Raw genomic sequence first — 14,980 nt, forward strand, 5'->3', positions numbered from 1 at the left:
GATGGGGACAGAGGTGCGGGTGGAATGGGCAAAATCTGAGAGTAGGGAGATTTAGGGATACTGCTGGGATGGGAGAGTTAAAGAGGGGGCAGGAGGAGGGGAGATTTTAAGGAGACCACATCTGATGGCTCTGATTTTATCAACCACATAGGTAGCCAGATCTTTGGGGCAAGAGACTTTGGGGGGGGGGGGTGGAGAGAGAGAAGCAGGGGGTTTGAGGAGGAAGTTAAATGTCTGGAAGAGCTGTTGCAGGCAATGGGCTTGTGAGCCAATAAGCATGGAGAAACAGCATTGCTGGACAGAGAAGGCAGAGTTAAAGCCAGTGAGGATGAATCTGAAATGGATGAGGTCAGCCTGACGTTTGGATTTCCACCAGCAGCTCTCCACAGGAGCAGAGGAAGCGTATTGTGAAAGTGTTCCAGGGCTGCAGATTAGTGGTATGAGATCAGAGGAGGGGCAGGCAAGCAAAGGAATCGAGTTCAGTGGAGAAGGCAGTGTTGAGGGCATTGATTTACATGTCAAGAGAAGAGAGGTTGAGCATGGAGACTAAGTGAGGCACGATGACTTTAAATTGGAGAGCGTCAAAAAATTGGAGGTTTCTATGGGGGAACAGGATGGATTTGCAGGGAGGGGCTGTGTGGGAAAAAATGCAGGTCATGATGTTGTGGGTGGAGTAAGGAATTTCAGAGTTGGTGTGGTTAGAGCTCGTACAGTAAGTAGAACTGATGAGATCGAGTGTGTGGCCAAGTTGGTGAATGGGTGAGGTGGCAGGGAACAGGTCAGTGGAGTTGAGAGGAAGCAGGCAGCAAAAAGGTCGTTGGGTACATTCACAAGGATGTTGAAGTCCCAGAGAAAGAGAGAAGGAAAGTGAGAAAAGGACTGAAATGGTTCAGAAAGTTGGAGGTGGGGTCTGGGAGGCAGTAAATAGAAGGCCAAGTAATAGGAATGGGTGGTAGAAGCAGGCAATGTGGGTTTTAAAGGAAGGGAGAGAGAGAGGGTGGGAGATTGTCCAAAAGCTCCACTGGGGTGCAAGCAAGAAGGAAGCTCAGTCCTCCCCCTTTTCCAGTAAGTCTGAGGGAATGTGGGGGGATGATGAAGCTCCCTCGGGAGAGACAGCGTCGTCTGGGAAAGCCAAGTTTCGGTGATGGCATGGAGGGGCAGTAATTGGGTCAGGAACAGGTTAAGGATGAAGGGGTGCTTTCCCCATGATGGAGCAGGGGGGCGTTCCACAGACTGCATTTGGCTGAGGCTAGGGTGTGGGCACAGTTTGGAGTGGGGAGGGGGTGGGATGGGAGTGAGCTGACGGGGGCCCATGCAGGGGGGAGGGGGATATGGGGCTAAATTCAGCAAAAACAAGTCAACTCCCGCAGTGGCAGTCCCCAGCGTATGCACCGGGGGGAGGTCCCTTAAGCAAGCACCCAACTCCCTGTCCAGGTCCACCAGATCAGTCATCCCGTTCTTTAAATCACAGCTTGGGGCCTATTTCCTTCAGGAAGCGTCCCCCCCAACTAACCCAGAATAATAAATCACCCCCTCCTCCACCACGTCATTCTTGTCATTACACATATTTAAAAACTTATCTTAATTTTAAGTTTGTCTCATATTCTGTACTAGCTGGAAAGCCCCCTTTAGGGCAAAAATCATTTCTATTCTTTAACATGCACCCAATGGCCACCCCATGCACCCCCTGGAGATGTGCTAGGGCGAGGGTGCGCAATGGCACTGGGTACAAGGGTGAGTGGCAGGAAGCTTGAAAGAACTAAAAGGGACAGAGACGATGAAAACTCAGGTCAGCGTAGCTTGGTGGACAGAGCACAGGCCTGGAAGTCAGAAGGACCTGGGTCCTAACCTTGGCTCTGCCACATTTCTACTGTGTGACTTTGGGCAAGTCACTTAACTTCTCTGGGCCTCAGTTCCCTCAGCTGTGAAATGGGGATTAAGAGTGAGCCCTACCTGATTAACTTATATCTTCCCCAGCACTTAGAACAAGTGCTTGGCATATAGTAAGTGCTTAACAAGTACCATAATTATTATACAGCATTTATCGAGCAGCTATTGCATGCAGAAAACTGGACTATGCACTTGAGAGAATCCAGAGATCCCTGCCCTCGGGGAGTTCATACAGCCTAGCAGGGGAGAAAGATACTTAAATTCCTGATAAGGCACCCACCCTCCAGCAGAATCTCATAGTTTTGAAGGAAGCCAGGTGGAGAGAGTAATTTAAAACTCAGGGCTAGGAATCAGGAGATCTGGGTTTCAGTTTACAAGGATTGCAGTTTGGCAAGGGCCGAATGATTTCATCTCTCTGACAGATTCTCATTTGCAAATTGATTAGAGTATTTCCATTTATCTCCTGAAACAAGCGTAAAGTTGTCTGAATTAAATAGACAACTAAGACAGACTAGAGAGTGACAGGCCCAAGGCTAGTTCTGATCAAAGTTTGGAAGGGGGAAAAAAAGAAGAAAAGAAAAAACCCCAAACCACTTTCTTACATATAAACATTGTTTTTAAATGGACAACTTAAATGAGAGAGCTTCTATGGACACTCAGATTATGAAGAATCTGATTTTAAAGGGTGGAGTAGGTGTTTTGCAAGACTCTTAGAGAGCTCTAGTAGCTTTAAATAGCCAAATGACGCCCTTAAAACTTTTAGAGAACCTCAATCAGGTCCTGCACTGAGCACTCTTAGCTTTGAAAAGGTTTCAGCTCGGCCCTATCTCAGCTGAAACGTGGAACCTACCTGAGGCTCTTTGAAAACCTTAAAATACCGTTCCGGCTCCCAGAGAATCGCAGATGGGCCTCAAAATGGGTCCCCACACGTTCTCTGGGCGATTGGCGGTGTTCTCGCTCCAGCACCCCCGGACAGTGCCACCGTCCCATCCCCAAAGGTCGGGAAAAAGGAGGCACCCGGGGCAAGTGGGCCTGGTGCATCACATGTTTTTTCCAAGCCTGCAGAACTATTAACTTGGCACCACAACAACATCAAGGCTTAAGCTGAAATGAACGCCTCCTCTTTAATCCTCCAGCCAACTCTCAATTATCTACAGTAATAGCTACCAGGGATAGCCTTGACAATTGAAATCCACAGATAACTCCCCAAACCTCATTTCGAATCACAAATTCCGGCCTCCTCCCCAACTAAACCTGTTAAGAGCCATCTTTCGGCAGTCCACCAGAGGGTGGGGTGCAATTGGGCAACAAAATGGCCAAAAGAAAGGGAGGTGGGAATCCAGACTAGGCAATCTGTCCCTGAATAATTCAGGTGATTATTCTGACGGTAACCTTACCGCCCCGCTTCAACCCAAACGATAAGTTAGAAAAGCTGGAAGGAATTGCTCGCTTGCTTGCCTGCAGGAAGCACTCCATTTTGTTCCACTCAAATACAGCTGAGCAGGCAGAACAAGGGAACAGCATAAGGCTTGGGGGGCCCAGCAACCCATCATCTGGCAGCACTGATAGCTACCACAGAAGAGAGTCACTCTGAAGATGCCTGGTGAAACAATGAATAAAACTTTGACTAAAGCAACTCAAGGAAAGCAGCGTGGCCTAGTGGATGGAGCCGGGCCCTGGGAGCCGGGAGCCAGGTTCTCAGCCTGGCTCTGCCACTTGTCTGCCCTGTGACCTTAGGCAAGTCACTTCACTTCTCTGGGCCTCAGTTCCCTCGTCTGTAAAATGGGGATTAAGACTGTGAGCAGCCCCATGTGAAACAGGGACTGTGTCCAACCTGACTAGCTTATGCCTACCCCAGCGCTTAGTACAGTGCCCGGCACCAAGTAAGGGCTTAAATACAAAAAAAAAAAGAGGGAACAAGCTACAAATGGCACAAACCATAAAGTCTTTACATACATAAAAATCAATTAGCTAAATCAGAGGGGAAAACACATTTGAAAGCATTGGGAAAAGGCTAGGATTCTCTTTTTCCCTATAACTTTTTCTCTAAATTACAAAAATAGATTTTCCCCACTTCACAAAACTGGAAAGATAATTAGTCGTATTTCTTGAGTACTTGCTGTGTGCTGGAGGACTGTGTCTGTATAATTCAACTGAGTGCCAAGGCACTGACATTTTCAGCTGGATGGGTGGTCTGACTTCACAGTCCAAATGGCTGATTCAATCATGAACTCAAGTCCCACATTTTGCTACCTTAGAAACTATTACATTGGGATGCCTAATTAGTTGACATCATGGCTTGGCCCTCTGCCAATCTTCTAGGTAGAAAATAGTTAAGGCAGTAAGGTTGTCCCCTACAAATTACCAGAGCTCAAAAAATGTTGCCTTAATTTGGCAAATTGCTAGCATCGTATCAAACAGTAGTATTTATCAAGTGCCTACACTGTGCAGAGCACTGTATTAAACACAAAAGAGATAGTATACATGGTCTCTGGCCTCAAGGAGTTTACGTTCTAGCCAAGAAGACGGACACTAAAAGAAGTTACAGGGAGGGGGAAGCAACAGAGTTTAAAGATCTGTTCCCAAGTGCTACGATAGGGTGGTGGAAAGACTGAGTATCCAAGTGCTTAGTGGGTACGGACTCAAATGCATCGGTGACAGAGAAGGGAGGGAAAATTGGATGGGGAGATGAGATATTAGCCAGGGTGGGCTTCCTGGAGGAAAGAAGGAAGCCCTCCAGGATTTCAGGAAGACTTTGAGGATAGGGAGAGTGATGGTCTGTTGGATATGAAGGGGGAGAGTGTTGCAAGAAGGAGAGAGAGCTGTGGGCAGGGAATGTGTCTGTTTATTGTGGTATTGTAGGCTCCCAAGTGCTTAATACAGTGCTTTGCATGCAGTAAGCGCTCAATAAATACGACTGAATGAATGATGAATGAAGGAGGTGACTGTAAGAGAGAGGAGAGCAAAGCACAGTGAGTTGAGGGGCATTAGAGGAGCAAAGTGTGTGGGTTACATTGTAGTGGGAAAGGAGTGAGTAGTGAGTGGGAGGAATGAGACGGATGACTGCATTAAGGCCGATGGTGGTCAGGAGTTTCTACTTGATGCGAAGAACGGGTCGTTGAAGGTTTCTGAGGAGCGGGGAGACGTGCAGAAAGATGTTTTGGACAAAATGTTACAGGCAGCAGAGTGAGGCATGTAATGAAGAGGGGAGAGGCTTGAGGCAGAGAGTCTGTGAGGAGGCTGACATGCTAATCGAGCCAGGACGTGACAAGTGCCGAAACCGGGGCAGTGGCAGATGGAAGGGGGTGGATTCTTGAAATATTGTTACAATCAGAAGATACGGGTTCTGGAAATTACTATGCTAATTTGGCTGCCCTGAAAAGTTCATCAAAACTCTGATGCTACTTCTTGATGATGTGGCTGGTTGGGTCAGAGTCGAGGGAGCCCTGTCTGATCCATTCCCCATCGCCAGTGGAGTAAAACAAGGTTGTGTAGTGGGGCCTGGTCCTGTTCAATTTACTCTAAGCAGCCATCCTTCGGCAATGAGAGACCAGAATGTAGGTGTTAGAACACGCTCTCATATCTCTGGGAAACCCTCCCAGCTCAACAGATTTCAGTATCATCCAGAGTCCTAGAGACAGTCTTTTAAGAATTATTGTATTCAGATGACTACACTCCAGAGGCCCAGACCCAAGACGACATGCAATATGACTGAAAAACACTTCAATCAGCCGGACGCTACAGGCTAGTAAGTCTAAAGAAGACGAAGGCGATGTTCCAAGGATCACAAGGGAAGCCAGGATGCAAGCCAAAGTTCAAGTTGGCAACACAGAGCTAAAACCTGTGACAGAACTCTGTTACCTAGGCAGCACCCCGACCAACAACACGAACACGCCGCCACACAAGGAAGTAGACAACTGAATCATGAAGGGAGACTGACAAACAGCATGGTATCAAGCTCCAGGCCAAACTACAGGTCCACAAAGCTGAGCCGTAGTGTTGTCCAGCCTTCTCTACAGCTGGGAGACCTGGACCACACACAAGTGCCACATCCGGCTCTTTGAGGAGTTCCTTCAGCGTTACTTAGAGGCTATAATCAAAATCAAATGGCGAGCCAAGATCACAAACAACGATGGTCTGGAACATAGTCTTCTAACATCGAAGCCGTGCTCACCTTAACCCGGCTGCACTGGTTGAGACACGTGAAGAGAATGAGTGACAAGGGAATACCCAAACAACTGCTGTACAGAGAGCTGAAATTGGGAAATCAAAAGGAGGGCAGAGGAAACCTTTTTAGGACAAAGTTAAACAAAGCCTCAAGCAATGCTGAAAACTGGGAGTCAGTTACAGAGGAGAGACCACCATGATGCACCACTATCAAGAAGGGAGCAGCTCCCTACAAGAGAAATCTTAATAAGGAATATGAGACAAAGAGGCAAGAGAGGTACAATCAATCTACACGATTTACTAAACTCTTAAAGCAGAGCACTGTATTAAGTGCTTCAGAGAGTTCAATAAAGTACATATGATCCCCATCTACAGGGAATTTACAATCTAGTGGGGGGGGGGGAGAAGAGTAGTGGAGAGACAGACAAAACAAATTACAGGGAGGCAACTGAGCATAAAGATATATACATAAGTGCTGGGGGGGGGGTAAATGAGAAATCAGACAAGGAAGGCTTCCCGGGGAGGTGATTCAAATAGGGCTTTGAAGATAGGCAGAAATGGTGGGTCTGCCGGATGTGAAGTGGTATGGAATTACACACAAGGAAGGCATGAGCAGAGAGTTGGCAATCAGTCACAAGCGGGAGGCACAGTATATAAATTGGTATTGAGGAGCCAAGTGTGAATTGTAGCAGGAGAGGTGTGAGGATAAGTAGACGAGATCTGGACATGGATGGGTGGCGGTCAATCAGTGCTATTTACTGAAAGCAGAGCACTGTACTAAGTCCTTGGGAGAGCACAACAGAGTAGGTAGACATGATCCCTGCCCCTTAAAGAGTTTATGATTGAGCAGGGGAGACACACTATAATCAATTACAAGCAAGGGAAGCACCTGGGGAATAAAGGTAAGTATGTAAGTACCACGGGGGTGGGCTGAGTACCTAAGTGCTTAGTGGGTACTGTGAGCCCCGTGTGGGACAGAGATTGTGCCCAATCCGATTAGCTTGTATCTACCCTGGTGCCTAGAACAGTGCTTGACGCACAGTAGGTGCTTAACAAATGCCATCACCATTATATTATAGACTCACGTGCACAGGTGAAGTGGCATGGAGGGAAAATAGGGTGAGGAGATGAAAAATTATTCAGGGAAGGCTTCTTGAAAATGTGATTTTAGTAGGGCTCTGAAGATGGAGAAGAGTGGTTCTTTGAGATACGCAGGGGGAGGGAGTCCAGGCAAGAGGGAGAGTGTGAGGAAGGGTCAACAATCAGAGGTGAAAGCAAGCAAGAAAGCAAGTAGACTGGATTTAGGAATGAAGTGTGTGAGTTGGGGTGTGGTGGTAGAGCCCAAGCTGATTGAGTACCTCAATAATTAGAGGTTTTTGAGGAGTGGGAAGACATGGCCAGAATATTTTTGTAGAGGGGGAGGGGGAAATCAGAGGCAAGAGTATGGACTGGGGAGGGGAAATACTAGAGAGGGGAAATCAGCAAGGAGGCTGAGGCAGTAGCGAAGCCAGGATCTGACATGTGCCTGGACCAGCATGGTGGCCCTTTGAAAGGAACGGAAGATAAAGATTCTGGAGATGTGGTAAAGACAGAACCGAAAGTATCTAGTACAGACTGGATGTGGGGGTTCAGAGGGAGAAGTCAAGGATAATGCCATGGTTGCGAGCTCGAGAGCTAGGGGAGGATGCCGGTGTGGTTGACTGTGATGAGAAAGTTAAATGGAGGAGAGGAGAGGATTGGGAGGGAGGATGAGGAGTCTGGTTTTGGACATGTTGAGCTTGAGGTGGCATGGGGACAGACAGCCACAGAGCAATATCCAGGTTAAGAATTCTATCATTCATTCATTCAACCATATTTACCGAGCGCTGATTGTGCACAGAGCACTGTACTAAGCAATTGGGAGAATACAATATAACGATAAACAGACAACTTCTCTGACCACAATGAGCTTATCATCTGAGAAATTGGGAAGGAGCAGAGATATGTTTCAAATTATCCTCTTTTCCTTTCTAAAACTCTGTACATGGTGCAAAATTTGAAGTTGCTATGAATAATAATAACAATAATGAGGGCTGGGGCATTTGTTAAGCACTTACTATGTGTCAAACACTGTCCTGAGCACTGGGGTAGATACAAAACAATATCAGACAGTCCCAGTCCCACATGGAGCTCACAGTCTAAGGGGGAGGGAGAATGCCATTTTAAAGATGAGGAACCTCAGGCACAGAGAAGTTAAATCATTTGCCTAAGGTCACAGAAGGCAAGTGGTGGAGCCAGGATTAGAACCCAGATCCTCTGACTCGCCAGCCTGGGCTCTTTCCACTAAACTATGCTGCTTCCCTTTCAGTTTCTTGCTCCAGTTCCTGAGATGGAGGGGCCAGTGAAATGACCAAAAGGGGATTGGTAGAAGGGTAGGAACCTTTGACTGAAGAAAGGGCTGCCTGTTCAAGGGGAACACCTTGTTAGTAACCTTCTCACCGTGCCTCGTTCTCACCTGTCCCGCCGTTGATCCCTGGCCCACGTCCTATCCCTGGCCTGGAATGCCCTCCCTCCTCAAATCCGCCAACACACTTCTCCCCTTCAGAGCCCTACTGAAGGCTCACCTCCTCCAGGAGGCCTTCCCTGACTAAACCCCCCTTTTCCTCGGCTCCCTCTCCCCGACTCCCTCCCTTTGCTCTACCCCCATCCCCATAGCACTTGTGTATACATGTTCATAACTATAATCCTGTTTGATGCTACTGATGCTTGTTTACTTGTTTTGATATCTGCCTCCCTGCTTCTAGACTGTGAGCCCGCTGTGGGCAGGGACTGTCTTTGTTGCTGAATTGTACTTTCCAAGCACTTAGTACAATGCTCTGCACACAGTGAGCGCTCAATAAATATGACTGAATGAATAAACCCTACATCTTCCTAACAACAAGGGCCACTAGATTGCAAATAAATAACCCACCTCTGGCAACTGTCTACCAAATTTGAGTGCTCCTTGTGGGCAGGGAATGTGCCTACCAACTCTGTTATCTGTACTCTACTAAGTGCTTAATACAGTGCTCTGCACACAGTAAGAGCTCCATAAATACCACTGATTGACTGAGTGACGGGGATCACCACAAATCCCAAAGCTCAACTGTCTCCCCTCTACCTTCCCCAAATATTCTCACAATGGGAGAGTATGTGGATGTAGGGTGGGGGGAGGAGAATGGGGGAGAAGGACTAGCCCTAACTAAAAGTTGAGGCAAGATGCTACAAACTCCCACCTGTATGTAATAATAATAATGGTATTTGTTAAGCATTTACTATGTGCCAGGCACTGTACTAAACGCTGGGGTGGATACAAGCCAATTGGGTTGGACACAGTTCCTGTCCCACAAAGGGTTCACAGTCTTCATCCCCATTTTACAGATGAGGTAACTGAGGCACACAGTTTGCCCAAGGCCACACAGCAGACAAGTGGCAGAGCTAGGATTAGAACCCATGACCTTCCAACTCCCAGGCCCACGCTCTATCCACTCCGCCATGTTGATCCTCTATGGAGGTCACAGCCTCGCAGTTCCACTCCGCTCACTGAGAATATGGCATACAAAGACTGGGAGAGAATCAAGTTTCTCTGAGATATTCACCTAACCAGTTGTATTTCTCCAAAACTTACTGTGTGCAGAGCACTGTACTAAGCGCTTGGTAGAGTACCATATAAGAGTTGGCAGACTTGTTCACAATCTACAGGGGGTGACAGGTAATATAAATAAATTACAGATGTGTACAAAAGTGCCGTAAGGCTGAGGGAGAGGTGACTAAAGGGCACAAATCCAAGTGCAAGGGCGACACAGAAGGGAGTGAGAGAAGAGGAAATGAGAGCTTAGTCAAGGAAGGCCTCTTGGAGATGTGCTTTTAATAAGGCTTTGAAGGTGGGAAGAGTGATGTCGACAATTCTTCGTGAAATCAGCAGGATTGCCCACTGGAAAGAGCATGGGACAGTCAGGAGATCTGGGTTCTAAATGCAGCTCCGCTACAGGCCTGCCATGTGACCTTGGGTAAGTTACTTGACGGCTCTATGCTTCAGTTTCCTCATCTGTAAAATGGGGGTGAAATACCAGTTCTCCCACCTTCTTAGACTGTGGGCCCCATGTGGCACAGGGTCTGTCAGATCTGATTATCATGTACTTACTCCAGAGCTTAGCACAATAACTGACAGGCTATTAAGAGCTTAATGCCACTGTAATCACTGCTATTAAGTTTAAAATCTGCAGTGAAATCTCAACCCCTCAGAGTCCATTTAACAACTAGGCATTTCTTAGGTTTCTCAATCGGTTTATTGAGCACTTACTGTGTGCAGAGCACTGGACTAAGCACTTGGGATAGTACAATACGACAGAGTTGGTAGTCACGTTCCCTGGCCAGCAGGAGGTTACAGTCCACAGGCAGAGACAGATATTAAAATAGATTAGGGGAAATAGAAGAGTATAAGAATATTTACCTAAGCAAGGTAGGGTTGGAGTTTCAAGGAGCTGAAGGGGTACACAGCCAAGTGCACAGTCAACACAGAGAAGAGGCCGGATAGGGGAAATAACGGGTTTCGTCTGGGAAGGCCTCAACCCAGAGGTTTAATCTAACTCTGTTCAGCTCTGCCCATGTTCAGTGCTATTAACTGCCGCTGTACCTTTCATCGTGATGTCGGGTGATTCAGCTTGATCCAGGCACAGGCCGGTGGAGTAGAGGGGAGCCTCTCGCTGGCCCCCGAAAACCCTCTCCCCTTGTGTCTGGCAGTCCCAGGTGCTCACGAAACAAAAGCCCTCTCTCCCTTTCCTCACTAGAAGAGAGGAGGTACACAAAGGCTCAGGCACCTTTTTTTTTTTTTAAAACCTATTTTGTGCCAACGAGGTGCCCGAGGTAGAAAAGTGGAGTGTGATGAGGCCCGGAAGGAAGAGGGATGATTTGGAGCAGAGGAACTAAGGATCTTTCCATTGTCTTTCCGGGGGAAGGGGGAAGAGGCCTGCCAAGAGCCAGAGGTTATATCACCCTGAGGTAATTCATTATGCAAACCTCAGGACATCCTCCAAAATATGAAATGTAATGGATATCTCTTGGGAGAATGGGGTCAGAGCATATCAGGTGGTATGTCCCAGGCCATAAAACCAGACAACAGAGTCAGAAATAGAATCCAGGAGTCCTGACTCAGTAAATTGCTTACACGACTATATTTAAGGAGACATTAGCATTCTAGGGGAGAACTTCCTCTGGTCAACTGAATGGGGATCTCAAAGCAGAAACAAAAGGAAATTTAGAAATATTACCAAAAACCAAAGTAGTATTCACAATGTCCGAATTCAAAACCGTGTAGAAAAAGAGCATTACATACAATCAAGTTACCTACTCTAGTTGCTCCAGCAGAGATGTAGAGGATTTACTACTGAGAAGGGCTGCTGATCCAAAGCCATAGGAAAGTAAAACACACACAAAGAAGTACTGTGAGGAGGAAGTGGTCCCTAGAAGGAAGGACAGGGTGTTGAGGAGTAGGGTGGGAGGGGGAAACGATTGACAAGGTAACAAGTAAAGGAACCCTGAACAGTTCACGGATGTAGGCAGAAGATCATTTTTAAGAGATACTGAGAATTCAGCAGCTGTAGAATGGAGGAAGAAAATATGGAAGGGCACTGGTGGGGGAAGAAGAAAGCGATGTGAGTAGACAGTGAGTGGGCAGAATACACAGCTGAGACAGGGTTAAAGTAAAAATCCCTTGAGACCACTAGTGCTGTTAAAAAGAGGAAGCTTGAGTGGGAAGTCACTGTGCCCAGGCAGGGAAAGGAGATGGAGGACCCAAAAAAACCCCCAAAAAAGTGAGGAGGAGAAAAGAGGGCTGGGAAGGGAGAAGGCAAGGAAGAAGGTAGCTAACCAAGAGGAAGGGCTCCAAACATCAAGGGAGTGAAACCCCTCCTCTCCACATAGGAATGGACAGAAACTTGCCTTTCCATTTCTCGAAGCTGGAGGAACCTGGGGCTGCCTGCAACCAACAACTGTTTGTCTGGAGCTGTTACGTATCCAAGAGCTGCCTCTTCCAAGTACTATTTAGTGATACTTTTACTGTTGATATTTTCTTAATTTTAAATTTGTTTTCATTACATTTGCACTTTGTTCTTCTGCTGTGTGTGCTGTCGGATGTGGGGCGGGGACCCTGCCTTCTAATTAATTATCCCAGTGTTTAGCTGAGCGCCAAGCAAATTTTAGTATTTAGTATTTATTGAGCGCTTACTATGTGCAGAGCACTGCACTAAGCACTTGGAATGTACAATCCCTGACAAATTGAGCGCTGTATATGGAGCACTGTAGTAAACACTTGGGTGAGTCCAAGTAGACACAATCCCTGCCCACGAGGAGCTTAAAGCCTAGAAGGCAGGAGGGGGAAGAAGGGGAGGTGAGGCAGGGGAACAAGAATGACTTCCCATCAAACCTCAGGTCACTTTATAGGTCCCTGTAAGACTTTACAGGTACTCCCCTGATTTAGCAGTCAATCAATCAAGTACTTACTCTGGGCAGAGCACTTTACTGAGTACAATAGAGCTAGTAGACATAATCCTTGCCCTCGAGTAGTTTCCCCAACCAGTGGGGGAGACAAGACATTGGGCGATTTACAGATAGGGGGAGATGCAGCATGGGCTAAGTGGTAGAAAACGGGGCTGGGAGTCGGAAGGACCTGGATTCTAGCCCCGGTTCGGCCACTTGTCTGCTGTGTGACTCCGGGCCAGTCATTTAACTTCTGTGTGCCTCGGTCACCTCATCTGTAAAATGGGGATTAATACTGTGAGCCTCATGTGGGACACGGACTATGTCCGATCTATCTTGTATCAACCCCAGTGTTTAGTACAGTGCCTGGTACAGAGTAAACGTTTAACGAATACCATAAAGGGTGGGCGGAGGGGGGGGGGATGTAACAGAATATAAAGTGCTGCGGGGGGGGGGGGGGGGGGAGAGTGGGATAAGTGCTAATGGGGCGAGAGCTCAAAGGCATAGGTGACAGTGAGAGGGAGAGGGGAGTTCAGTCAGGGCCGGATTTCTGGAGGAAAGAGGATTTTAGGAGGGTCTCGATGACGGGGAGAGTAGTCATCTTTTGGATATGCAGGGGGAGAGTTTCAGACGGGAGGGAGAGCGGATTGGCATTACAACAGGGTATGCAGGCTGGATTGAACTGGAAGAGCATCAAGGATTGGAGGGGGGGAGCAGTTTGAGGGCCTTAAAGCCAATCGTGGGGGAGCTTCTGCTTGTTGTGGTAGGGCCGGCCGACCAAGGGAGGGTTTTGAAGCAAGGGAAACGGGCGCAGAACAACGTTTTGGAAAAATTTTATGGGCTAGACTGTAAACTACTCGAAGGCCGGGATCGCGTCTACTTTATTGCACTCTCTCAAGCGCCTGGCACGGGGATCTGTAGAGTCAGCGCCCAACACTAACAACTGATTGGGCAGCAGGGTGAAGTCCGGGCTGGAGCGAAGAGAGGGTGGAGGTGGGGAGGTCCGGACGAGCCTGATGCAGCTACGACAACTGCCAGGGCCGGCTTGGATGGAGAGAAGGAGCAGATTCTTACGACACGATTGTTTCCTGATAATGTGTCAATCCAAAACACGATAGGTGGCAAGCCGTTCTCTCATGGAAACAATGTTTCAAATGGGGAAATCCGTGTTACTCCCAGCCGCAAATAATGTAACAGGGAAAGGCACGTTTTAAACCTAGTTCCCGTGGGTCTACCTGCTGTTTTCTGAATTTTTTTTTTAAAGGATGAGAATTGGATTGGGAGGGAGGAGGAGGGTGGGCGGGGGGGAGGGGGGAGACGGAGAAGCGGGGGGAAGGAGAAGGGGCGGTGGCAGGAGGAGGATCGAGTAAGGGCGGGGGTCCTAGGGAGTGGGGAGAGGCGGCGAAGGGCGGGAAATGGCGCGGGGTGCCCGCAATGGGGCCAGAAGGGTGGGCGAGGGGACGAGAGGGGCGGCGGCACCAGGGGCAGACGGCCGGCGGCTCTGTAGCCTGGAAGTCGAATTCCACGCCCTCGCGGGTGCCAGGCGGGAGCTGGCTCCGGGAAAGGCTCTTGCCCCGCAAGCGGCCCGTGGCGGACCGCGCGGGAGGAAGCACAATTGGGGGTGGAAGCGGGAGCCGCTCCCCCCTGCCTAGGCCTCGGCCCCGCTCCGTTCTCCGGGGCCGGTCCCGCTCTCTTTGTCCTGCGGGCGCCTCCGGACTGCGCGTCCCAGGATGAGAAGCGAGGCGGGGGGGGGGGGGTTCACGGGGGAGGGGCCGGGGATGGGGATTTGGGGGGGGGGGCTGGGGCACTTGCTCGCTCCCCCCCGCCCCGAGCGGGACGCTTCCTCAGACTCCCCGTCCTCCAAGGGACCCCTCCACCCTCGTCCCCCTTCCCCAGACCAACCCCGCTACCCCCCCCCCACACACCCATAGCCCCCGGCAGAGCTACTCCTACCTTCGTTCGCCAGGTCCGCCATCTTACTTTCTTAAACCCTCCCACACAAAACCGCGCAAGCTCTTACTCCTCTGCTTTCAGTCGGGCGACTCGCGCGGGCGCACTGACTTCGGCCCCCCCCCCCCCCCCGCCTCCCCGGTTCCGAGCCGACAAGAGCCGAGGCCTCTGCGCCTGCGTAGTGCAGGAGGCTTCGGCTCCGAGCCGAAAGTACCCGAACGGAGGAGCTGGCCTTTACGGAGCGGCCTCCGCCTGCTCCCGCTCCCTCTTCGGGTCCTCTCGCCGATCGCCCATGGGGGAGCCAGCGCCTGCGCATCCCCAGCCCCCGCGGCTTGGCGCTGGGGAGAGGGGTGACCTTTCTCCCCACTTGCCAGCCCCGACGGGGAGGGCCGTCGGATGGGGCTTTGTGGCTGGCGGCAGGACCAGCCGTGGGCCCGTGACGGGAATCTGGCTCCCCCTCTTTGGGGATCGGTCGTTG

The 14,980-nt window shown here is 49.4% G+C and overlaps 1 protein-coding gene across 10 annotated transcripts in view; it reads right to left on the bottom strand.

Annotated features, from left to right (window-relative positions):
• Positions 1-14,611, bottom strand: part of RANBP3 (RAN binding protein 3) — a 95,883-nt gene extending 81,272 nt beyond the window's left edge. For all 10 annotated transcript variants that reach the window (XM_039910375.1, XM_029049929.2, XM_029049928.2 and 7 more), the window contains exon 1: positions 14,506-14,611. In XM_039910375.1, the coding sequence (XP_039766309.1) occupies positions 14,506-14,527 (22 nt within the window). In that variant the 5' untranslated portion in view covers positions 14,528-14,611. The remainder of the gene's footprint in view (positions 1-14,505) is intronic.
• Between the last annotated feature and the right edge of the window lie 369 nt (positions 14,612-14,980).

The sequence above is a fragment of the Ornithorhynchus anatinus genome, chromosome X1, assembly GCF_004115215.2.
Source record: "Ornithorhynchus anatinus isolate Pmale09 chromosome X1, mOrnAna1.pri.v4, whole genome shotgun sequence".
NCBI lineage: Eukaryota > Metazoa > Chordata > Mammalia > Monotremata > Ornithorhynchidae > Ornithorhynchus > Ornithorhynchus anatinus.